Here is a 24535-nt window from a genome sequence, read left to right as displayed (position 1 = left end):
TATTTGAAAAGAGAATTTTATGAAAGTAGTAATAAAAATTTCAAAATGCTGGCCAGAGTCACACAAGTCAAAAAGGCAAAAAGCTTAATTGGAGTAATAATGAACAAAAAAGGGGGAAAATGTAATAAAATGAAAAAGAAACTTTTAATCTTACAAAGCTTTTTGAAAAGTTATATATGAGAAATGAAATAGATATGAAGGAAAGTCAGATATATATAGAAAAGAACCTAAATTGTAAAATTAGAGGATAAAGAACTTATAGAAACTCAAATAGAAGAAGAGATATTGGAAGTTATTAATAAATTAAGAATAGGTAAAGACCGGGATCTGATGGATTGGGTGTTGAATATTACAAACATTTCAAAAAATTACTAGTCCCCAAGATAAAAATGATGTTTAATAAAATAATGGAAGGGGAAACAATTCCAAGCTCTTGGATACAATCCATGATAGTACTGATCATAAAACCTAATAAAGACCTTACAAACCCTGAATCTTATAGACCGGGAGTCCCCAAACTTTTTAAACAGGGCACCAGTTCACGGTCCCTCAGACCGTCGTGGGGCTGGACTATAGTTTGAAAAAAATACGAATGAATTCCTATGCACACTGCACATTAAAATAATTAAAATTTAAACAAATAAACTAGAATAAATTAAAAAATAATGAAAATTAATTAAAAATTTAACAAATAATTAAATAATTAAAAATGTTTGCTCCGTCTTTTTGGGCTGCAGCAGAAGCCCCAGATGAGGTGGGGAAGAGCATGTCCATATTCAAGGGACAGAGCTACAGTGTCCGCGATCATGCTGGGGAGGGGCCGGGGGGAGGCAGACGTGATAGTGCTGGGCGGGGAAGATGGACTTGACTGTGCTTGTGCAGGGAAGACAGGTGTGATCACAGCCATTTCCCTCCCCCCAGCACGATCACGGCCATTTCCCGCCCCCCCCCCTCAAGAACGACCGCGATCGCGCCCATCTTCCCTGCACGAGCACAACCGTGATCGTGGCCATCTCCCCACCCCACCCCCCGAGTACAATTGTGAAGGGAAGACGGGCGCGATCACAGGCGTGCTCATGCAGGGAAGGCGGGTGCAATCGTGGCCTCCCCCTCCCCCCAAGCACGACCGCGATTGCACCTGTCTTCCCTGCACGAGTGCGAGCGCAGCCATCTCCCCAGAGTACACCTGCACTGGTTCAGAGCTTTTGGACTCGCTCAGAGATTGTTTTCTCCGAGCGAGTCCAAAATCTCTGAGGCGAGCCAGATAAATGAGCATGGCAGGCCATATCTGGCCCGCAGGCAGTAGTTTGAGGACCATGTTATAGACCAGTATCTTTTATTAATCAAGATGCTAAGATTTTTACTGCGATATTGGTAAATAGATTGAATAAATTTATAGATAAATATATAAGGAATGATCAATGTGGGATTATAAGAGCTCGACAAATGTCAGATGTAGTGAGGAGAGTATTAAATTTTAACTATTATATTGAGAAACAAAATATAAAGGCAAGTATACTATCATTAGATATATTTAAAGCTTTTGACTGTGTGGAATGGCCAACAATGAAGATCTTAATAGAGAAGTTGGGACTTGGAGTAAAGTTTAAGAAAGTAATAAATCAATTATAGAACTGGGCTATGCAAAGGTATGAATGGTATAATGAAATATGGTAATTAATGATAAACTGACAACGGAAATAAACATTTTAAAAGGGTTAATAAAAGCGAATAAATATACTGCAATTTGGGAAGATTTTATAAAAGCAATACTGATAGAAGGTAACGGTTGTAAACCTAATCAAGATTATATGAATTTTTGGAGGGGATATGGATATAATAGATTATATAATAGATTATATATTATTGTTATAATATATGAATTAAAATGGAGGTATTCGTGGTCTCCTGGGTGGTAGGATTACTGAATTATTTACTGTTTTATTAGTTGTTGGCTTTTATATGTTATATTATTGATATTGTGATGTGTCTGTATTTATAGGGTTTTTTCTATATTTAAAAAAATAATAATGGGGGGAGGGGGAGAGGTCATCTATTTGGAACAGGGCCTTCTCTCTGGTGGCACCCAGACTATGGAATACACTCCCCAGCGAGGTTTCCCTGGCACCGAGCCTATACTCTTCTTGGCGCCAGATTAAAACCTTTTTATTCAATTGTTATTTTAAAAATTAGTATTTTTACCATTTTACAGTCGCTTTGGTTATATTTGGTTTTGATTGGATTTATTTGTTCTGGCTTTGATAATTGTATGGTATTATTCTGTTTTATCGATTGTTTTACTGTTTTGCTTTTAATCATGTAAGCCGTCCTGAGATGCAATAGTGTTGGACGGCATACAAATGTTTTAAATACATACATACATACATACATACATACATATTCAAGTTTGGTTTTGTGAACCATCTGGAGAACTTTAATGATTGGGTAGAAGTAAGGTAACGAATGTGACTGAATCACATTCTTTTCTGCCCCTGTAACAGATTTGAGGATAATCAAGTTCCCCACAGAGAGAGACACTATATATTTATCCTCAATAATCAGCTGGAGGAGGAAATCCAGGAGATGGCGTGTGGGCTCTAGAGACATGAGGAGGGGAACTACTGCAGTGGTGTTTGGTATGAGAAGAGAAGCCGTGTTCCTCGTTACTACTGGAAAATGCTCCACAATATAGGTTACCAGGAAGGCTTACAGAGAAAAAACACGTATTTCTAGTCTGCCCAGCATTTGCCCAGACCAAGCTGCACCTGGCCAGACAGGTGTTTCTAAGGTGGTCACAAGCAAGCAGTGGCCTTTCCACAGTGCACATTAACAGCAGACTGCATCTGTTGATGGAGGTTCCGCTTTGCAGTCACTATCCTTGCCTAGAAGTTGGTCCAATGCTCATTTAAAGCCAAGAGAAAAGGGCTTGTTGCCCGAGGCTCTTCCCAACTTTGTCCTGCGAGAGAAAAGGTGCCTCTTCCCCAATGTACTGCTCCCACAGGGGCTAGCCAGATGACCCAGGCAAACTGTCAAGAGGGAAATATCCATTCTCCAGCATCTGACATCCCGAGATTCTATTTAGCTCTTGTGCTTTATACACCCCAATAGCCTTATCCTTCATGGCTCTCTCTAACCCCCTTGACCCCAGACCTCTCCAGAGCATACCACCTCTACACCTTACCTGGCCGCGCTTGATTCCAAAGTACCGAGCAACAGGGTCTCCTGCTTGTATCCTGGGAAGCTGGTTTTCTCTCAGCTTACTGGAAAGAGCAGTTAAAGGGGAAAAAATACACTGCTATATCCAGGAAGAGATAGGGGAAGTCTTCAAGGAAATTCAGAGACATCAGCAGGATCCATATCGTGCTCAGATAAACTAAGCTGCTGTAGCACTTTCGGCACATGCCAACTGGGAGTTCAACATGTGTTTTGCAAAAGTTTTACAAAGCATGCATGCTAAGTGCATCAAATGAATTGCTTCAAGTGGTCGCCTATGTTTTCTGGGATCCTGGCTATGTTTTGTTTTGGGTTGTTTTAAATGTTGCATGCTTTGGCTTGTAAATATTTAAGCTGTCTCAAGAAAGCACTTGAGACATTTAAGAATCCGATAATTTACTCAAGTCTTAAGGGAGCAGGTTCCCAGCTAAATGAGAACTTTAGCTTTAAAACCCATAGGTCAACACTTGATTTGTAGGACCATCTGCTGAACCCAAGAGGGCAGGATTTGGCCTCTGGATGTGCACTCCCTGCTTTATGTACACACCTTGGAACTAAGCTTCACTGAGGCATGCAGAAAAATGCACTGTGATTCATGACATGCTCGATGATATTCCATCAAACATTAAGATACTTCAAGAATGGACAACACAGCCTGCTTCTGGTATCTGAATTTCTTTATGTGCCGAAGTTAAGGCTCACAGGCATGTGAACACACAAAAGTTGCCCCTGGCTCGGCCACTCCGCCCAGAGCAGGCACAAACCAGCAGAAAAGTCAGCAACAACTTTCAGAAAAAGGATACTATCGGGCTAGCAATTCGGTCACTTCTTCTTTGGTCATGACAACATGTTCAGGAACTAGCTGAAAGGAAAAACAGAAGAGGATGTGAGCAAACAGAGGGTTTGGAAATAAATGGTTGTGTATGGTGAACAACAACAGAAAACCTTTCAAAGGCATTTGAGAAGACAGGATAAGAATAGGTTTTGTATGTTTTTCTCCAGGCTGGCTTATGTTTCACATTCTGGGAGATAGTGTACTTTTTGGTGTACTTTTTGGTGCAGTAATATCTTTGTTTTCTGTACTTACGTCTTTTTTCCATGGCTTAGCTGCACGTTTTTTGTAGGTGGTGATGCAACACACAACAACCTGATGCTACAGTAAATCTAAGGTTAAGGTGCAAATGCATGGCCCCTGACTAAAGGAATAAGGATTTTGCTGAGAAAAAGCAGTGAGATAGCTTAAAATGCATAGATCACCGACAGTATCAAATGAGTCGCATCAATACCAATGCCACTCATCAAGGAAATGTTACAAAAATCCTTAGCTTTTAAACCTGAAGTTTTTTTATTAGGCATTATACAGGAAACAAGAAATGTATTTGATTTTACATGTAATCACTGCGGCAAGGAATGCATTTGTTCAACACTGGAAAAGTGAGGAACTGCCCACCGATGAACTGATTCTAAAAAAGATCCTGGACTGTGCAAAAATGGATAGATTGACTTTATCACTGAAGGAAAAAGAAGATACTGACTTCCATCAAACTTGGGACTCTTTTTATTATTGGCTAGAGAAACAGGACTTGGCTTAGATTTAAATATGTTTCTAAATTATCATAAATGGAAAAAGAAGGGTGTGGGGGCTGACCCAGCGGGCTCGATGTTTTTGATGATGGATGTTGTTTGTAGTTTTCTTTTTGTCTTTTTTTTTAGGATTATAATTTCAAATAAAACTTATTCCAAAAAAAAAATACCAATGCTACTCATCTAACCCCACTGACAGGTTTATAAATATAAGACAACCACATATTTTAGTATTTTGCATACTGCAAATATGAGAACTCAAACCTTATGGACCTTTATTTTCATTTAATAGAGAAACACTAGCTCTTCTTTTCTGAAAAATTCCAGGCACTTAAGTCTCGCAGAAGTAACCGTGCCTAACATCTTTGGCAACGAGAGCCAAAACCAAGCATCTGTTGCCCAGTCTGTTTACTCGTAAGCAAGCACCATTTTGTGCGGTGGGCCTTACTCCCTAGTAAATATGTTCAGGATTACACCCTTGGTTTCCTCACTGTTCTCCATCCCAAAACAATACCACAGCTCTAGCCCACGAGGTAGCATGCAATACCTCCCGAGGGAAAGATTTCAGGCAGTTAGATTAAAAATAGTAAATCCAGCCAGCCAGAACTTTTTGATTTGGCTTTGGAGGTCCCTCCCTTGTCCCCTCACCTCATGTTCAGTGATGTTGATCAGCAGTTCTTGTTGAAGGAACTGTTCCAGGATATACTTGGGTGCCATGTCCACCAGAGACTGAGAGAGACAGAGAGCAAAACATGGGTCCACACTGGGCTTACTCAGTCGAAGGTGAAAATCACAGAAAGAAGCTTCATAAGACACTGCAGTACTCAAGAGAGCTTCTGGCACAGAGAGAGGACCCAGAGAGCAAAAGCTTGCTATTCTGCCTCCATGCATTTAAATTCACATGCGCAAGAGTGGCACCATCGACCCTAGGCCTGTATGCTTGACCACACTGCTTTGATTCTGTATGCATTTTTAGGTGCATCTTAGCATCAATGAGGGTTAGAACCTTGTTGCCCTTTAAAAAAAAAAAAAAGATTCTCAGGAAGGAGACAACCTGACTCATATCATGCCATGTGCTTTTGAGGCACTTGAGGCAAGCTGGGAACTGAGAAGGAGTTCTCCTCTCGCTAGAGAAGGCGGCACCTTCCAATTTGCACGGCAAATTGTCTTACGAATGGAAAAGTAACCAGTGGGACACATTCCTTCGTCTGCCGGTATCTGCTGACCACCAACACTTTCGGGGCTGAATGGCTGCCTCTGCCCTCCACAAAGCCTTGCGTACCTGCTTGGCTGAGGGAGTCATGCCTTGCTGTACCACGATGAGTGCCCGGGTGATGTTTTCTTCTTGCATCCGCTGACAGTACATCTTGATGGTTTTGATCCCAACTTTTGGCTCCTCTGCAAAGGAATTACACAGAGCAGAGGGTCACCACAAGGAAACTGTTCCGCACGATGGAGCTGGCACACGCTGGCAAATAAGGATCCCAGGCCTCATTTTTTAATTGAACAGAATCCCAACTTCTTAGTCCTCAATATGCCATCGAGTCATCCTCAGAAGCTAGCAGTGAGACCAGACATGATTTTCGATCATTTGAGGCAGAGGAGCTGTTTGATGCCTTCTCCTACTCAGAGGCCCCCTAGTCTACTTCACGCATGCAAAAAATCTTTGCTGGGCCACTTTGATTATCCCCAACTAGAGTTGGCCTAAAAGTAACTTTCCTCCACTTGCTAATAGATGACAACATTGCCAGTTTCTTAAAAAATATCTCTACAGCGATAGTCACTGACTAGCTGGCATCTGAACAAACAAAGCTAGTGTTTCGACTGACAGCATTTCACTGTTCGGTGGACGTGAACGAAGAATAAGCTTTTCAACAGAAATGACATTCTTTTAGGAAGCATGGGTGGTAGAATTCAGCCAGCAAAAGGGGGCTGGAGACAAGGAGGAAGAGGCCGCTCTGGGTTTCAAAAGCAAAAAGGCAGCAGAAGGAAAAGTTTTTAGAGGCTGTCTGTCTCCCCTTAATGAATTAGGAGGGGGGAAAGAGAGAGAGAGGAAAAGCGAATGGCTAATGGAGAAAACCAAATCTATTTTGTTTTCTTAATCGTGAAATCACCTGGGAAGAAGACAAACATCTGATCAGTAGGGTCGTCATTGTGGGCCACCAAGACAGTGAGGTCGGTTCGCCGAGGCCGCCCTTCGCTGGGCTTGTCACCAAACTGGGCTTTGAACTCCTCCAGCGTCTGGTCCAACTCATCCTGTGTCACCAGGTAGCCTCGGTCATGACACAGCTACAGTGTTTTAAAAAAAAGAACAGGGAGAGACACCTATTAATCTACCAGATTCCCTGACGATCAAGCTTCATCAGACTAAGTCTCCTGTCCTGGCAGTGAACACATCTTAAACTACTGTGACGTTGACGTTATAGGGATTCTGCCAATATGTGAAAGATTTAATCTCAAATTAGGATATGCTTGTTTTAAGAACCTACACAGATGCTCTAATACAGTTTTCCTGAACAGAGGTGGAAGGCAACAGGCTGTGGAAGTCGGCTTTCTTGGCTGTGGAGCAACTTAAACATCTGAGGGGAAAGCACTTGTTTCTAGCCCTCCTGGAACTCAGCACATAGAAACAAAGAAACAGAGCGAGTCAGAAGGGGCCTCCTGGGCCATCTAGTCTGACCTCCAGCACCATCCGGCTCTGCTCACGACATGCCCAACATGTGGACGTCCAGCCTATCCTTGAACACCCGCACCGATGGGGCCTGAACCACCTCCCGTGGAAGCCCATTCCACACCCTCAGGGTCCTGACTGTCAGGAAGTGCTTCCTGGCATCCAAAGTGAACCTTGGTTCCCTGAGCTTTGCTCCGTTGGAGCGCGTCCTGCCTTCCTCTGCAGGGGAGAACTGGTCTCTATCCACCTCCGTGTAACACCCCCTCACACACCTGCATGTCGCCAACATATCCCCTTGGAGTCTCCTCTTCTCCAGGCTGAAGAGACCCAGTTCCCTCAGTCTCGCCTCATACGGCATCCCCTGCAAACCGGCCACCAACCTTGTGGCCCTTCGCTGCACTGACTCCAACCTGGCTATATCCTTCCTGTAATGAGGGGCCCAAAACTGAGCACAGTACTCCAGTTGCGGGCGCACCAGAGTCGTGTAGAGTAGCAGTAATACCTCTCTTGATCTAGAAGCCACACTTCTGGCTATGCAACCAAGGGTGGCGCTCGCCCTCTTGGCCACCGCATCACACGGCTGGCTCATGTTCAGCCTGCAGTCAACCAGCACCCCGAGGTCCCTTTCACAAGTGCTGCTCTCCAGCCAGTTTTCCCCTAACCTGTACTTGTGACACCCATTCCCATGCCCCAAGTGCAAGACCTCGCACTTATCCACATTGAACTCCATCCTGTTGTCTCCTGCCCACTTGCATAGTCTGTCCAGAGCCTTTTGGATCTGGAGTACCTGCTCCTCAGTTGTGGCCACTGCCCCGGTTTTAGTGTCGTCTGCGAATTTGATCAGCAGGCTGTTCACCCCTTCTTCCATGTCGTTAATGAAAAGATTAAACAGATCGGCCCCAGGACAGAGCCCTGGGGGACCCCGCTTGTCACTGGCCGCCATCCTGATGATTCCCTGCTAATGGTTACCTTCTGCTTCCTGTCAGTCAACCATGCCCTAATCCACTGGACAGCGCTTTGGTGTTTCCCAAAACTCCTTTTTCTCCACCAGGATATCATGGGGCACTTTGTCAAAGGCCTTGCTGAAATCCAGGTAAACCACATCCACTGCATCCCCTCCATCCAGCCACCTCGAAACCTTGTCATACAATTCCACAAGGTTTGTCTGGCAGGACCTGTTTTTGTGGAAGCCGTGCTGGTTGGCCGCCAGCCTCCCTTCCCTATCTAGCATCACCAGATCTCTCACTATTATGAGCCTTTCCATGGTTTTTCCTACAATGGACGTAAGGTGAACAGGTATATAATTCCCCATGTCCCTTCTACTACCCTTTCTGAAAATTGGGACCACTGATGCCACCCTCCAGTCCTCTGGAACTTCACCCGTTCTCCACAAGGTCTCAAAAATGAAGGCCAGCGGGCGTGGAAGAACCCATGCCAACTCTCTAGGTACTCTCGGGTGTAACCCATCAGGGCCTGGCGCCTTTGTAATGTCCAATGCCCTGAGCAGCCCCTCAACTTCAAGGGGGTGACTCTAATCTGTGCCCCTAAGTCCCCGGCCTCATCTAATCTCCTATGTGGATATTCCCCATCCTGCTTGGGGAGAACACAGAGGCAAAATAGTCATTTAGCATCTGCGCCTGTTCCCTCATATCAGACACTGGATCCCCTTTCTCCTTATTTAGTGGTCCCACCACTTGTCTCCCCTTCCTCCTCCTATTTACATGCTGAAAGAAGCCCTTTTTGTTGCTCTTGATATTCTTGGCAATTCTCAGCTCGTCATCAGCCTTAGCCTTGCAAAGAATGCTTCTGCAACGGGCCTCCTCCTCCCACTATACCCTTTTGTCTATTTCCCCCAGTACCCATTTCCTACGGAGGTTCCTCTTTCGTCTAATCCCTCTAACCGCCTCCTTTCGCACCCATGGCGGCGCTCTCCTCTGCCTCCCCACCTTACTGACTAGAGGTATCGTCAAGACTTGCGCCTCCAAAACCTCCTTTCGAGTGCCATCCACCCCTCCTCAACTCGCTTGTCTCCCAGTAACCTGTCCCAGGAGACTTTCCCTAGTCTGGAGTGAGTCTTCCAAGTAATATCCGGGAGATTGAAATCTCCCATAATTACTGTGTCTCTCCCCCGAGATATCCTTAGAATCTGACCTGTCAGGACATCATCCAGGGTCTCAAGTTGACCTGAAGGGCAGTAACATACCCCCACTGTCAGGTCTCTTTTCCTGTCAAAACCCCTAAGATTCACCCAGACTGCCTCTGCCGAATCCCCATCTGTGCTGCATCCTATCTCACTGCATCCTATCCCTTCCCTGACGTATAAAGCTACGCCCCCACCTCTCTTTCCCTTCCTGTCCTTTCTAAAAAGGTGATACCCCTCTATGTTCACATTCCAGACTTGCCTTTCATCCTACCAGGTCAGACCCTCCCATTCCTAGGGGAGCTTCCAGCTCTTCCTGCTGGTTACCCTTGCTCCTGGCATTGATGCACATGCACCCCAACTCCTTCCCACCGCTTCCTTTCCTTGGACTCCCCAGCCTCCTCCTGCCTCCCATCCTCCCTAATACCTGGCCCCTCTCTGTAGGAGTCCTGTCAGTCCCTGCAATACCTCTGAGACCCTGCTCCCAGAGCCCTGATCCTCTCCCCACACTTGTCCAGTGCAGAAACGTTACTGGAGGGCCTGAACCCACCCTACCGCACCTCAGTTTAAAGTCTTCTGGACTTTAAAGCTCGCTAGAGCATCTCCAAAGGACCTTTTCCCCATCCTCGTGAGGTGCAACCCATCCCTTGCCAGCAGTCCATTGGCAAGAAACCGGGTGCCGTGGTCGAGGAACCCGAAGCGTTCCTTCTGGCACCGCACCCTAAGCCAGTCGTTCACCTCGGCGACCCTCCTGTCCCTGCCTGGCCCAAATCCCCGGACCAGTAAGATTGACGAGGTGGCCACTTGGGCCTTTAGCTCCCTGAGTTTCTTCCCGAAGGCCTCAAAGTCCCTGGTGGTCCCAACCACACGCTGCCTGGCCACATCGTTTGTGCCCACATGGGTCACCTGGAGCGGCTGGTGACCCCGGAGCGAACAAGGTGCTCCACTCTATCCTTCACATGCCGGATGCGTGCGCCCGGCAGGCAGCAGACCTCCCTTGTCTCCAGGTCGGGGTGGCCTCAGTGCCTCTCAGCAGGGAGTCCCCAACAACAAGCACCCACCGCTGTGTCTTCCTGGTGGTGGTGGGCGGCCGTGCCCTGGCCCTCACCTCTCCTGCAGCGGCCCCCTTGCCACCTGACGTCCCAGGCTGGGGGTCCTGCTGGTCCCCCAGGCCTCCTCAGCCCCAGCCTCCCCAAGCGGAGAGAACCTGCTCCCAGCTCCAGATCGGCGCCAGGGAAGGAGGAGGCCGTGCTGGGCTGCCCCTCCTGCGGGTGACGTGCCTCCGTGTCCCCCCGGCTGCTCCTCCTGTGCCCCCTCGACCCTCTGTCCTGAGGGGGCTGCTCTGGGGGAGCCTGGAGGGCTCTCCTGGCCTGGGACACCTCACCTCCTCCTCCAGGAGGGCCACCCGCGTGCACTGAGGGCGAGTGTCTCCCTGCCTCTCCTGGGGGAGAAGGGCGGACATGTCGCAGCTGCCGCAGCAGCAGCAACACCGCGACTCTCGCCCGGCCGTCTCCTGGCCTGCCATCGGTATCCCTTCCGAGACCTGACCTTGGTCCCCTGCCTTGTCTGTCCTGCAGCTCCTCTCACCCAACCAGTTCTCCCAGACAAAAACCGACTCGCACACACACACAAGGATAAAATAAACTTAAATTTAAATTGGAAGAAAAGCAAAGCAAAGCACAGCACAAAAACAAACAAAGAAACAAACAAACACACCTCTGTGTCCCAGGGAAGGGAGTGCCTGGACAGCCCGGGCTGCAGCAAAGGGCCGCAGACAAGGGACGACGCCAAGAGGCCCGAGCCAAAAGGGCGGGCAGTGGCCGAGCACGGCCCTATATGCCTCTCAGGCCACTGGCCCCGCCCCCTGCTCCCTCCTGGCCCCTCTGGCCCTGCCCCCTCCTCCCCACTGCCCCTGCCCTGCTCCCCTCCCAGCGCCCCCCTTGCCTGCGCCCGCCCCCTGGCCACCCAGCCCTCTCCCCCAGCCGGTGCCTCTGCCGCTCTGCCAAGAGGCCCGAGCCAAAAGAGCGGGCAGTGGCCGAGCGCGGCCTCCTCAGTCCCTCCGGCCACATGCCCTGTTGTCCATGCCCCCGTTTCCCTCCTCTCTCCAATAACCTCTCTTTCCATCACAACTAATGTCATGATCCACCACAGAATTCTCTCACCCATTCTCTCCATGCAAGATCCGCTCCTATCATATACCGATCACCACTGCTTCCAATATCCCCATCTCTTTTGATTTTGCTCCTTTCTTTATATAAACACTGTAGGTGCTGTTACTGTCTTCCACTGATGCTCCACCATTTTTCTAGTTGCAAAGAACTCCAGACCCTCCACTCCATTTTTATCCTCACAACAACCTCATGATTATATAACATGTTATATAATCATAATAGTGAAGGACTGGATATATTAAAAGAAAAGTATAAATTAAAAATAGTAGATAGTCTTTGATACTTATGAATTGATATTACAACAAAGTCAAGAATTAAAGAAGAAAAATTATGAAGTTAAAGAAGGATATAAAAGATAAAATAAGAAAATACAAAAAGGTAAAATTATCATGGTTTGGAAGAATTGCAGTAGCAAAAATGAAAATTCTGCCAAAGATTATTTTTTTGTTTTGGATGATTCCAATCAAGTTTCGAAATAAAGGAAATACAGAAGTTATTGCAGGTTTATTGTAATGGAGGGAAGAGAACAAGTAAAGTACTATGGTATGAATCACAAAAAAAGGAGGGTTGAGTATTCCAGATGTTAGAAACTATTGGGCTGCAAATCAATTAGTTCCAGATATTATAGCCCAAAGCAAAGAACTAATGATATTGAATTAAAAGAATTAAGAGAAATAGGTGATCACTTAGAGACATACTAGTTTAAAAAGGAGATTAAAAAAAAGATTATTAAGAGAATTCAAAACTCCTTCTTAAAAAATATGCTACAAATATGGGAAAAATGGAGACAGCAGTTAATTCTGGGAATTTCTCCGTTAACACCAGTGGTCAAAATGGAGAACTTCCCAAAAATAGAATCAAAGGACTGGATTAACAAATTAAAGAATAATAATATATATAAATGGGAAGACTGGAAAAACAAGATTAAAAATATAACACAATTAAGGAGAATATTGGCAGAGACCAAGCTAAATTGGTAAAACTTAATTCAATTATAAAAATGGATAAAGATGGAGGATAAATTTAAAGAGGAAGAAAGACAATTAACAAAATTTGAATTGATTGTGAAAGAATGTGAGATTAAGGAAGAATATACAAGCAAAGAAAGAGTTGCTAAAATTTATAGGATATTAATAAAGTTAGGGAACCAGACAAAAAGTGTAAAATCAATTTGGGAAATGGATGTAGGTGAAATAAAAGACAAGAATTGGAAGAATATTTGGAACAGAAAACTATATATGCTGGTTAGAATTAAAGAACACGGATATAAAATGATATGGAGATGGTACTTCACACCAGTTAAGTTAAATCAAATTAATTATAAATATCCGAATATATGTTGAAGATGTGGGAAAGGGATTGGAATTTACAAACATATATGGTGGGATTGTGATAATATACAAAAGATCTGGATCATGGTGTTTAACGTAATTAGAGAAATTCTAGAGATAAATTTAGCAATTTCACCAAGAATTGTGTTATTGCTGTTGATTGAAAAACAAGATATAAATGAAGCTAAGAAAGAATTGCTCTTAAGCTTGATAATGGCAGCCAGGTTTGTTCTTGTTAGATGCAAAGTCAAGTCCAACCCATCGCGACCCCATGGACAACCTTCCTCCAGGCCCTCCTGTCCTCCACCATCCCCCGGAGTCCAGCTAATCTCACGCCGACTGCTTCAGTGACCCCATCCAGCCCCCTCATGCTCTGCCATCCCCTTCTCCTTTTGCCCTCAATCCTTCCCAGCACCAGGGTCTTCTCCAGGGAGTCCTTCCTTCTCATTAGGTGGCCAAAGCACTTGAGTTTCATCTTCGGGATCTGGCCTTCTAAAGAGCAGTCAGGGTTGATCTCCTCTAGGACTGACCGGTTTGATCGCCTTGCGGTCCAAGGGACTCGCAGGAGTCTCCTCCAGCACCACAATTCAGAGGCCTCAATCCTTCGGCGCTCGGCCTTCCTTATGGTCCAGCTTTCACAGCCATGCATTGCAACTGGGAAAACCATCGCCTTGACTATACGCACTTTTGTCGCAGGGTGATGTCTCTGCTTTTTAGTATGCTGTCTAGATTTGCCATCGCTTTCCTTCCCAGGAGCAAGCGACTTTTAATTTCTTAGCTGCAGTCCCCGTCTGCAGGTATCTTGGAGCCCAAGAAACTAAAACCTGTCTCTCCCTCCATTTCTTCGCCACCCATTTTCCAGGAAGTGATATGACCAGATGCCATGATCTTAGTTTTTTTTATGTTGAAATTCATGCCAACTTTTGCGCTCTCCTCTACCCACATGAAGACACTCATTAGTTTCTTCCTCACAGTCTGCTATTAGAGTGGCATTGTCATGTAATTGCAGTGCATCTGATGTGGTTGATATTTTTCCAGGCACTCTTAATTCTCTTGAGACATCCAATCCAGCCTTTCACATGATGTGCTCTACTTATAAGTTAAATAGTCTGGGGGATAATATACAGCTTAGCCGTAATCCTTTCCCAGTTTCAAACCAATCAGTCGTTCGTTGTCCAGTTCTCAGTACCGCTTCTTGACCCACACAGAAGTTTCTCAGGAGGCAAATAAGATGGTGATAAAACTTATATGCTATTTGCAGATGACTTAGTTTTTATTCTAGAAGATACCACGGCAACGGTATCTAAACTGCTAAAAATAGAGAAGAATATGGAAAAGTTACAGGGATGAAAATAAACACAGAGAAAACTAAATTATTAGGAAAAAAATGTACATTGAACCAAAGAACAGCTTTGATGGAACAGGTAGCTCTTCAAATAGTGAAAAAGGTCAAATATTTGGGAATCCATCTAACAGCTAGATATGCTACATTGAAGCAAGATAATTACATCAAATTGTTTAAAGATATTAGGGTAGATTTGGAAAAATGGTCTAATTTACAAGTATCATTGTTGGGAAGAATAGCTATAGTTAAAATGTACATATTACCTAAGATTTTGTTTTTATTCCAAACAATTCCTATAAAAAACAAGAAAAAAGTTTTTTGATGATTTAAATACACAAATTTTGAGATTTATATGGCAAAAGAAGAAACCAAGAATTCAAATAAAAATGCTTCAGGAGGCCAAAAGGAATGGGGGTTTTGGCCTCCCAGATTGGTTGTTGTATTATCAAGCAAGTGTTCTTGTGTGGCTAAAAGAATGAATAATATTAAGGAACAAAAGGGTTTTATATCTTGAAGATCACGATTTACAAATAGGCTGGTATGCTTTTATGTGGTATGAGAAATGTAAAACTCATGGGTACTTTCAAAATCACCATATTAGGAATGCACTGATTTCAGTTAAAGATAAAAATTTATAATAAGATACCCAGATGGCTTTCTCCCATGGAAGCTTTTGTATACCCAAATGCATTACATTTCAATAAGATTGTGACTTATAATGATATCTTGAATAATGAGGGAAGATTGAAATCAAATCAGGAACTTCAAGACCAGGGTACTGATCTTTCTTGGTGGCATCAAATGCAAATACAATCGAGACATGCCAAATATTTTAAAATGTATGGTTTCTATAAGGATCAAAATACTTTTGATCAATTAATTTTAAAATCAGATAAAAAATGATTAAAAGATCGTACACCTTTCTCTTAGAAATAAAAATGGAAGATGAGCAAGTAAAAGAAACTATGATATCACGGGCACAAAACTTTGGGTATAACATTGAATTGCAGAGGTGGCAAAAGTTGGGGGAAAGAAAAGTTAAGATAACTTTGGCAACTTCATATAAACAAAACTTGAATCAAATGTTTTATAGATGGTATTTATCACTGAATAGATTAGCTAAAATGTTTCTGAATATGTCAAACAAGTGTTGGAAATGTAAACAGAGATCTGGTCCTTTTTATCATATGTGGTGGACTTGTGACAAAGCAAAAAATACTGGGTTAAAATACATAGAAGCTTGGAGAAATGTTGCAGAGATCTGTAATACTTAAACCAGAAATAATTTTGTTAGGCATTCTCCCCCGACAATTTTGATAAACAAAATATGTATTTGACTTTGCATGTAACAACAGTGGTGAGGATTGCATACGCACAGTGCAGGAGGAACGAAGAGCTACCAGCTGAAGATTTGATCTTGAACGAGATACTGGACTGTGCAGAAATAGAAAGACTGATATCATCCATTAAGGAAAAAGAAGATACTGTTTACTAACAAACGTGGAACTTTTTCTATCAGTGGCTACAGAATTGGAACTTTAACTGGGGCTGAAATGCATAGCAATTGTAGAGAGAAATATGATTTTGTACCCAGTATGTCTGAAGTTTTTGGAATAACTATTTCTTTAGTGAGTAGCAAATAAAACTTTGAAATGAAAAGAGGCAAATAAGATGATCTGATACTCCCATCTTTTTTAAGAACTTGCCACAATTGGTTGTGATCCACACAGTCAAAGGCTTTGGCATAGTCAATGAAGTAGAAGATGTTTTTCTGGAACTCCCTCCCTAGCTTTCTCCATGATCCAGCGTATGTTGGCAATTTGATCTCCAGTTCCTCTGCCTCTTCGAAATCCTGCCTGTACTTCTGGTAGTTCTCGGTCCACATACTGCTGGAGCCTAGTTTGTAGGATTCTGAGCATAACTTTGCTAGCATGTGGAATGAGTGCAATGGTGCGGTAGTTTGAACATTCTTTGGCATTGCCCTTCTTTGGGATGGGAATGTAAACTACTGTATTTTTCGCTCTATAGGACGCACTATTTATTTGTTTGTTTGTTTGTTTGTTTATTAAAACATTTCTATGCCGCCCCTTGCCAAGGCCTCGGGGCGGCTTACAACATTGAATACAAAATACATTAAAACAATGACAATTAAAATATATACAGTAAAATAAAATAAGCCGCCCTGGCCGAATAAAATTCAATAATATTAACATTTAAAATGCTGCATAAATAAAAAGGTCTTTGCCTGGCGCCAAAAAACAAATAACGACGGCGCCAGGCGGACCTCTCTGGGGAGCGCATTCCATAACTTAGGCGCCACCGCTGAGAAAGCCCTCCTCCGAGTAGCCACCCTCCTAATTTCCTTCACTGAGGGCTCCCGGAGGAGGGCCTCTCCTGCTGATCTCAAGGGGCGGCTGGGCATATATGGACGTAAGCGCTCCTTCAGGTAACCAGGACCCAAGCCGTTTAGGGCTTTATAGGTCATCACCAACACCTTGAATTGGGCCCGGACTTCAATGGGAAGCCAGTGAAGCTGACGGAGAACTGGAGTCATGTGAGCATAACGTCCAGTTCCCGTCAGCAGCCTGGCAGCTCTATTTTGAACCAATTGAAGTATCCGGACCGTCTTCAAGGGCAGCCCCACGTAGAGCGCGTTACAAAAGTCAAGACAGGAAGTCACCAGTGCATGAGTCACTGTTGCGAGGCAGTCGTACTCCAGATAGGGGCGCAGCTGATGAATCAGGCGAAGCTGGAGGAAAGTGCTCCTCGCCGCTGCTGTTACCTGAGCTTCGAGTGAAAGCTCCGGGTCGAGGAGCACTCCCAAGCTGCGGACCTTATCCCTAGGAGGGAGTGCAACCCCGTTCAGGACAAGGTTCAATTCACCTTCTCCGAAGCCTGAACCGCCTACCAACAGGACCTCCGTCTTGTCTGGATTGAGCTTCAGTTTATTGGCCCTCATCCAGCCCATTACCTCGGCCAGGCACCGGTTCAGTACAGCCACTGCCTCACCTGGATTGGTGGAAAACGAGAGGTAGAGCTGGGTATCATCAGCGTACTGGTGATTCCGTAGCCCACACCTCCTGAAGACCTCTCCCAGCGGTTTCATGTAGATGTTAGACAGCAAGGGGGACAAAATGGAGCCCTGCGGTACTCCATGGCATAGCTGCCATGGTGCAGAGCCATAGTCCCCCAGCACCACCTTCTGGAATTGGCCATTGAGATAGGAGTGGAACCACTGCAAAGCAGTGCCTCCGACCCCCAATCCCGCAAGCCTATCCAGAAGGATACCATGGTCGATGGTATCGAAAGCTGCTGAGAGGTCCAGGGAAGCAACAGGGACGCACTCCTTGTCCCTCTCCCTGCACAGGTCATCGTACAGGGCGACCAAGGCAGATTCAGTACCGTACCCGGGTCTGAAGCCGGACTGAAATGGGTCCAGATAATCCCCCTCAAAAGTAAGGGGAAATGTCTGTGCGTCTTATAGAGCAAATGTGTGTGTGCCTGACGCCCGGGACGCTGCTGGCCCACCTGCACCACATGGCACCACCTGGCCGGCACACGCTTGGCGCATCCTGCTCCGCCCCTCCCTCTGGCGCAGGTGAGAGCTGTTAATCACAGGTCAGCGTGTGTTTTCAAATGGCAACCCATCTTTTAATGAAGCCCATGGGGAAGTGATGGAGAATGTGCCTGTGATTATCAGGAAGCTTTCCATGGATCCCTCCTCTAAAAACTAGGTGCTTCTTATGGTCAGGTGCGTCTTATAGAGCGAAAAATACGGCACTTTTTCTAATCCTGTGGCCACTGTTGAGTTTTCCAAATTTGCTGGAATACTGAGTATAGAATATTGATGCAGTAAATCGTCTTTTAGGATTATGGATACCTCAGCTGGAATATTGTCTCCTCCACTAGCTTTGTTGTTGCTCAGACTTCCTAAGGCCCATTTGACTTCTCATTCCAGGATGTCTGGCTCGAGGTCAGTGACCACCCCATCGTGGCTATCAGGGACGTTAAGCTCTTTCTTGCATAGTTCTTCTGTGTAATCTTGCCACCTCTTCTTAATCTCTTCTGCCTCTGTTAGGTCCCTGCCATTTTGGCCCTTTATCATGCCCATCTTTGCATGAAACGTTCCCTTCATATCTCCAATTTCCTTGAAAAGATCTCTAGTCTTCCATATTCTATTGTTTTCTTCTATTTCTTTGCACTGTTCATTTAAGAAGGCCTTCTTATCTCTTCTCGCTATTCTCTGGAATTCTGCATTCAATTGGATGTATCTTTCTCTTTCTCCCTTGCCTTTTACTTCCCTTCTTTCCTCAGCTATTTGTAAAGCTTCCTCAGACAGCCATTTTGCCTTCTTGCATTTCTTTTTCTTTGGGATGGTTTTAGTTGCTACCTCTTGTACAATGTTGCGAACCTCCATCCATAGTTCTTCAGGCACTCTGTCTATCAGATCTAATTCCTTAAATCTATTTGTCACCTCTCCTGCATATTCATCAGGCATATGATTTAGGTCATACCTGAGTGGCCTAGTGCTTTTCCCAACTTTCTTCAATTTAAGCCTGAATTTTGCAACAAGAAGCTCATGATCTTAGCCACAATCAGCTCCTGGTCTTGTTTTTACTGTCCGTATAGCGCAGGGGTCCTCAAACTACGGCCCGCGGGCCAGATACAGCCTGCTAAGGTCATTCACCTGGCTCACCTCAGAGCTTTCAGACTCATTCGGAGATAACTATCTCCAAATGAGTCCGAAAGCTCTGAGCTGGCACAGGCGTTCTCTGAAACTCTTTCAGTTTCTGAGACTAGCAGAGAGCCGGTGCATGCGCCAAATTGTAACAGCTCCCTTTGACTGCGATGCACCAGCTCTTCCCCCTATTGTACACATGCATTGGCTCTGAATACAGAGTAGGAATATGGAGCAGGAATATAGAAGAGAGGAGGGCACTGGGAAATGAGAGAGAGAGAGAGAGAGAGAGAGAGAGAGGAAGACACTAAGAAATGATAGAAGGTAAGAAAAATAACTTTTCAAATATATTTTTATTTACATTTATATCTATATGAGCCACGTCCCTGGGCTGCGGTCTAAGCCTCGACCGCCTCGCTGAGCCTGGGGGTGGATGGGCCAAGGCTGAGCGGGAGCGGGGCCACCTCTGCTGCAGCCTTCTCAGGGCAAGCTGCCACCACCATCGCGCAGCCGCCATGCTTCTTCCCCCCACAGCGGGAAAGGAGGGAGGTGCCCCCCTTGGCCAGCCACAGCCCCGTCCATCGCCTCCCCTCACCTAGGCCCACGGAAAGCGGCCCGTACCTCCCCCCTCGAGGCCCTCTCCTAGCCAGGGAGCTGTCCCGTGCCCACCTCTCTGGCCTCCTGCCCCTGCTCCCACTCCTGGAGATGGGCGAGCGCCTGCGAGGGGACCTTCCTCCGGCTCGGAAGCAGGGTGGCGGCGAGGAGCCAGGAAGGCCTCGACCAAGGTGAGCGCATCCTCATGGCTCCCCCTCCTGTCGTGCTCTCCCTTTCAGTGGGCGGCACAGCCTCATCTTGGACTTTTGCTGCAGCCCAAGCGAGCAGAGTAAACATTTTTTAATTAAAACAACAACAACAACACAGGTTTAAAAAAAGAGAGAAACCCACTGAATATTCACTACGTCCTGCAACCTGAGTCCATCTTTACAAACTACATGCAGAGACATATGTGCAACTTCAAGGAAAGCGGAAGCTCATCAGTGATATGCATTCACAGGTGACAGCAGCTGAAGTAAAATTAGACCTCCTCATTAAACAAGGGAAGGAGGAAAACTGCCATCTCCCCACCACTCAAAACCTGTTGGTGGAAAAACCAGCAGTGTATTTCCAAATAAGACATGTGTGGGTTCACTGGGCATGCTGCAAAAGGAGTTTCAAATGTAAATCTAATTAAATTCAGCTTCATCTCCGTGAACAGAACATACAGCTTTTCCGGAACCCATTTTCTGTTGACATTGAAATTGTTGATCCGATTTACCAAATGCAACTGGCCGAGCTACAGAATTGTGACTCTCCAAAAGATGCATTCAAGTCAAGCAGCCTTCCTAAGTTTTTTGCACCTCTCCCCTCTGAGACATTTCTTAATCTCAGGAAACATGCACTCAAAATGGCGACCATCTTTGGCAGCACCTATGTTTGTGAACAGACATTTTCCTGAATGCAACATCTGAAACCTCCAACCAGATCCAGACTAACTGATGCAAACTTGGCAGTGACAAATAAGGAACCGGACACTGACCATCTCATTAGCCAAAAGTAGGCCCATACGTCCCATTGAAATAGTAATAAGTTTATGTTGATTAAAATTGTTCTTCATTTTAAATACTGTACTGTTTTTTCCTGGGTTTTTTCGCACTACAAATAAGAAACGTGCAGTGTGCCAAGGAATTCATTCCTATTTTTATCACACTATAGTCCACCCCACCCCCACGGTCAGAGGGATAGTGAACTGGCCCCCTGTTTAAAAACCCTGAGGACCCCTGCTGCATACTGCTGCCCCACCTATTTAAGTTATATGCATGAGAAAAGCGGGGCTGGATGAATCACCAGTTGGAATTAAGATTGCCCAGAGAAATATCAAAAGCCTCAGATATGCAGACAATACCACTCTAATGGCAGAAAGTGAAGAGGAACTAAAGAGTCTCCTGATGCGGGTGAAAGAGGAGAGTGGAAAAGATGCCTTGAAACACAACATTAAGAAGACTAAGATCATGGCATGCGGTCCTATCACTTCCTGGCAAACAGATGGGGAGAAATGGAGGTAGTGACAGGTTTTCTTTTCTTGGGCTCCAAGATCACTGCACAGGGGACTGCAGCCAAGAAATTAAAAGACGCTTGTTCCTTGGGAGGAAAGCTGTGGCAAATCTAGACAGCATACTAAAACACAGAGACATCACCCTGCCGACAAAAGTGCGTATAGTTAAGGCTACGGTTTTCCCAGTTGCAATGTATGGCTGTGAAAGCTGGACCAGAAGGAAGGCTGAGTGCCAAAGGATTGAGGCCTTTGGATTGTGGTGCTGGAGGAGACTCCTGCGAGTCCCTTGGACCGCAAGGCGATCAAACTGGTCAGTCCTAGAGGAGATCAACCCTGACTGCTCTTTGGAAGGCCAGATCCTGAAGATGAAACTCAAATACTTTGGCCACCTAATGAAAAGGGAAGGACTCCCTGGAGAAACATAGAGTAGATAGAGTGAGTTAGAAGGGGTCTCTCGGGCCATTTAGTCTGACCCCTGGCTCTGCTCTCAACATGCCCACCATGTGCATGTCCGGCGTATCCTTGAACACCCTCACCGATGGGCCCTCAACCACCTCCCGTGAAGCCCATTCCACACCCTCGGAATCGTGTCAGGAAATGCTTCCTGGCATCCAAATTGAACCGTGGTTCCATGAGCTTGACTCCGCTGGAGCCCGTCCTGCCTTCCTCTGCAGGGGAGAACAGGTCTCTGCCCACCTCCGTGTGACACCCCCTCACACACCTGTATGCCACCAAAAGATCCCCTGAGTCTCCTCTTCTCCAGGCTGAAGAGACCCAGTTCCCTCAGTCTCGCCTCATACAGCTTCCCCTGCAAACCGGCCGCCAACCTTGTGGCCCTTTGCTGCACTGACTCCAACCTGGCTATGTCCTTCCTGTAATGAGGGGCCCAAAACTGAGCACAATACTCCAGTTGTGGGCGCACCAGAGTCGTATAGAGTGGTAGTAATACCTCTCTTGATCGAGACGCCACACTTCTGGCTATGCAACCAAGGGTGGCGTTCGCCCTCTTGACCACCACATCAGATGGCTGCCTCATGTTCAGCCCGCAGTCGACCAGCACCCCGAGGTCCCTTTCACAAGTGCTGCTCTCCAGCCACTTGTCCCCTAATCTGTACTTATGACACCCATTCCTATGCCCCAAGTGCAAGACGTTGCACTTATCCACACTGAACACCATCCTGTTGTCTCCTGCCCACTTCCATAGTCTCTCCAGACCCTTCTGGATCCGGAGTACCTGCTCCTCAGTAGTGGCCACTGCCCCAGTTTTAGTGTCGTCTGCGAATTTGATCAGCAGACTGTTCACCCTTTTTTCCATGTCATTGATGAAAAGATTGAACAGGATCAGCCCCAGGACAGAGCCCTGGGGGACCCCGCTTTTCACTGTCCATCATTCTGATGGTTCCCCACTAATGGTTACCCTCTGCTTTTGGTCAGTCAGCCATGCCCTAATCCATCGGACAGTGCAATGGTCTATCCCAAAACTCCTCAGTTTCTCAATCAGGATATTATGGGGCACTTTGTCAAAGGCCTTGCTGAAATCCAGGTAAACCACATTCCACAAGGTTTGTCTGGCAGGACCTGTTATTGCAGAAACTGTATTGTGTAACCACCAGCCTCCGTCCCCTGACTATCATCACTAGCCCTCTCACTATGAGCTTTTCCATTGTTTTTCCTATAATAGATGTAAGGCTAACCGGTCTGTAATTCCCCATGTCCCTTCTACTACCCTTTCTGAAAATTGGGACCACTGATGCCACCCTCCAGTCCTCTGGAACTTCACCCGTTCTCCACGAGGCCTCAAACATGGAGGCCGGCGGGCATGAGAGAACCCCTGCCAACTCTCTAAGTACTCTCGGGTGTAACCCGTCAGGGCCTGGCGCCTTTGTAATGTCCAATGCCCTGAGGAGCCCCTCAACTTCAAGGGGGGTGCCTCTAATCTGTGCCCCTAAGTCCCCAGCCTCATCTAATCTCCTATGCGGATCTTCCCCGTCCTGCTTTGGGGAGAACACAGAGGCAAAACAGTCATTCAGCATCTGTGCCTGATCCCTCATATCAGTCACTGGATCTCCTTCCTCCTTATTTAGTGGTCCCACCACTTGTCTCCCCTTCCTCTTCCTATTTACATGCTGAAAGAAGCCCTTTCTGTTGCTCTTGATATTCTTGGCAAGTCTCAGCTCGTAATCAGCCTTAGCCTTGCAAAGAATGCTTCTGCAATGGGCCTCCTCCTCCTGGTATACCCTTTTGTCTATTTGCCCCAGTACCCATTTCCTACGGAGGTTCCTCTTGCGTCTAATCCCTCTAACCACCTCCTTTCGCACCCATGGCGGCCTCTCCTCCGCCTTCACACCTTACTAACTAGTGGTATCATCAAGGCTTGTGCCTCCAAAACTCTTCTTTTCCTTCTCTTCTTTTGAGAAGAGAATGCCTTCTCTTCTTCTGAGAAGACCCCGATGCTGGGCACAATAGATGGCAAAAGGAGGAGGAGACGGCAGAGGATGAAGTGGCTGGATGAAGTCCCTGAAGCAGTCAGTGTGAGCTTAGGTGGACTCTAGGTGATGGCGGACAGGAAGGCCTGGAGGAATGTTCTCCTGTCCTCACGATAGGTAGCAATGGGTTGGATGCGACTTCGCGACTGGCAACAAGCAACAACATGAAATGAAATGAAATATGAAATGAAATATGAAATGAAATGAAATGGAGGTATTATTGGTTTCCTGGGTGGTGGGGACACAGTGTTATTTACTTTTTCACTCATTAGTTTGGTCCTATGTGTTATATTATTGATATTTTGGATGGCATATATTTGTATTTCAGACATTTGTATTTATATATACTATATTTTTTATTTTCTCTGAATTTACAAAAAATAATAAAGGGGGGGACAACAACCTCATGAGGTAAGCTGAGTATCCACAACTGGCCCAAAGCCTACCCAGTGGTTCGCAGCACCAAGGAACAACTCCTGGTGAGGGGTATTTGATCATGCCAGATGGCGGGATTTCTGGAGGTAGCCCACTGTATGGAACAGGATGGAAGCACCTGGACTAATCCTGCTGGGGTGCTTCCGTGAAGTATTTGTCTGTGCACCATGGAAACATGGAGGTCAGACCAGATGGACCCAACGATCTAACCCAACAAGGCAAAAGGTACATATAAATCTTTAAAGATTCTCAAAGCACAACTGCAAACAGTTCCGTCAAGGAAAAAGTGTAGAAGACAGCAGAGGAAGCCCACGTGGCTCCACAAAGGATTCTGTGACATCCAGAAAGAAAGAAAGAAAGAAAGAAAGAAAGAAAGAAAGAAAGAAAGA

The 24535-nt window shown here is 45.8% G+C and overlaps 1 protein-coding gene across 4 annotated transcripts in view; it reads right to left on the bottom strand.

Moving 5' to 3' along the window:
* The window catches only part of POLR2E (RNA polymerase II, I and III subunit E), a 33028-nt gene that overhangs the window by 4157 nt on the left and 4336 nt on the right, over window positions 1-24535 (bottom strand). For 3 of the 4 annotated variants that reach the window (XM_044453444.1, XM_044453443.1, XM_044453446.1), the window contains exons 2-6: window positions 6912-7086; window positions 6080-6195; window positions 5446-5526; window positions 4017-4075; window positions 3182-3260 (exon numbers count right to left, since the gene is read on the bottom strand). In XM_044453444.1, coding sequence (XP_044309379.1) covers window positions 3182-3260; window positions 4017-4075; window positions 5446-5526; window positions 6080-6195; window positions 6912-7086 — 510 coding nt within the window. The remainder of the gene's footprint in view (window positions 1-3181; window positions 3261-4016; window positions 4076-5445; window positions 5527-6079; window positions 6196-6911; window positions 7087-24535) is intronic. The other variant, XM_044453445.1, reaches the window with a different exon arrangement.

This window comes from Varanus komodoensis, unplaced genomic scaffold (genome assembly GCF_004798865.1).
Source record: "Varanus komodoensis strain SLA01 unplaced genomic scaffold, ASM479886v1 scaffold79, whole genome shotgun sequence".
Taxonomy (NCBI): Eukaryota; Metazoa; Chordata; class Lepidosauria; order Squamata; family Varanidae; genus Varanus; species Varanus komodoensis.
The sequence above is the reverse complement of the archived record's forward strand: the minus strand, read 5'-3'. Positions and strand labels throughout refer to the sequence as shown.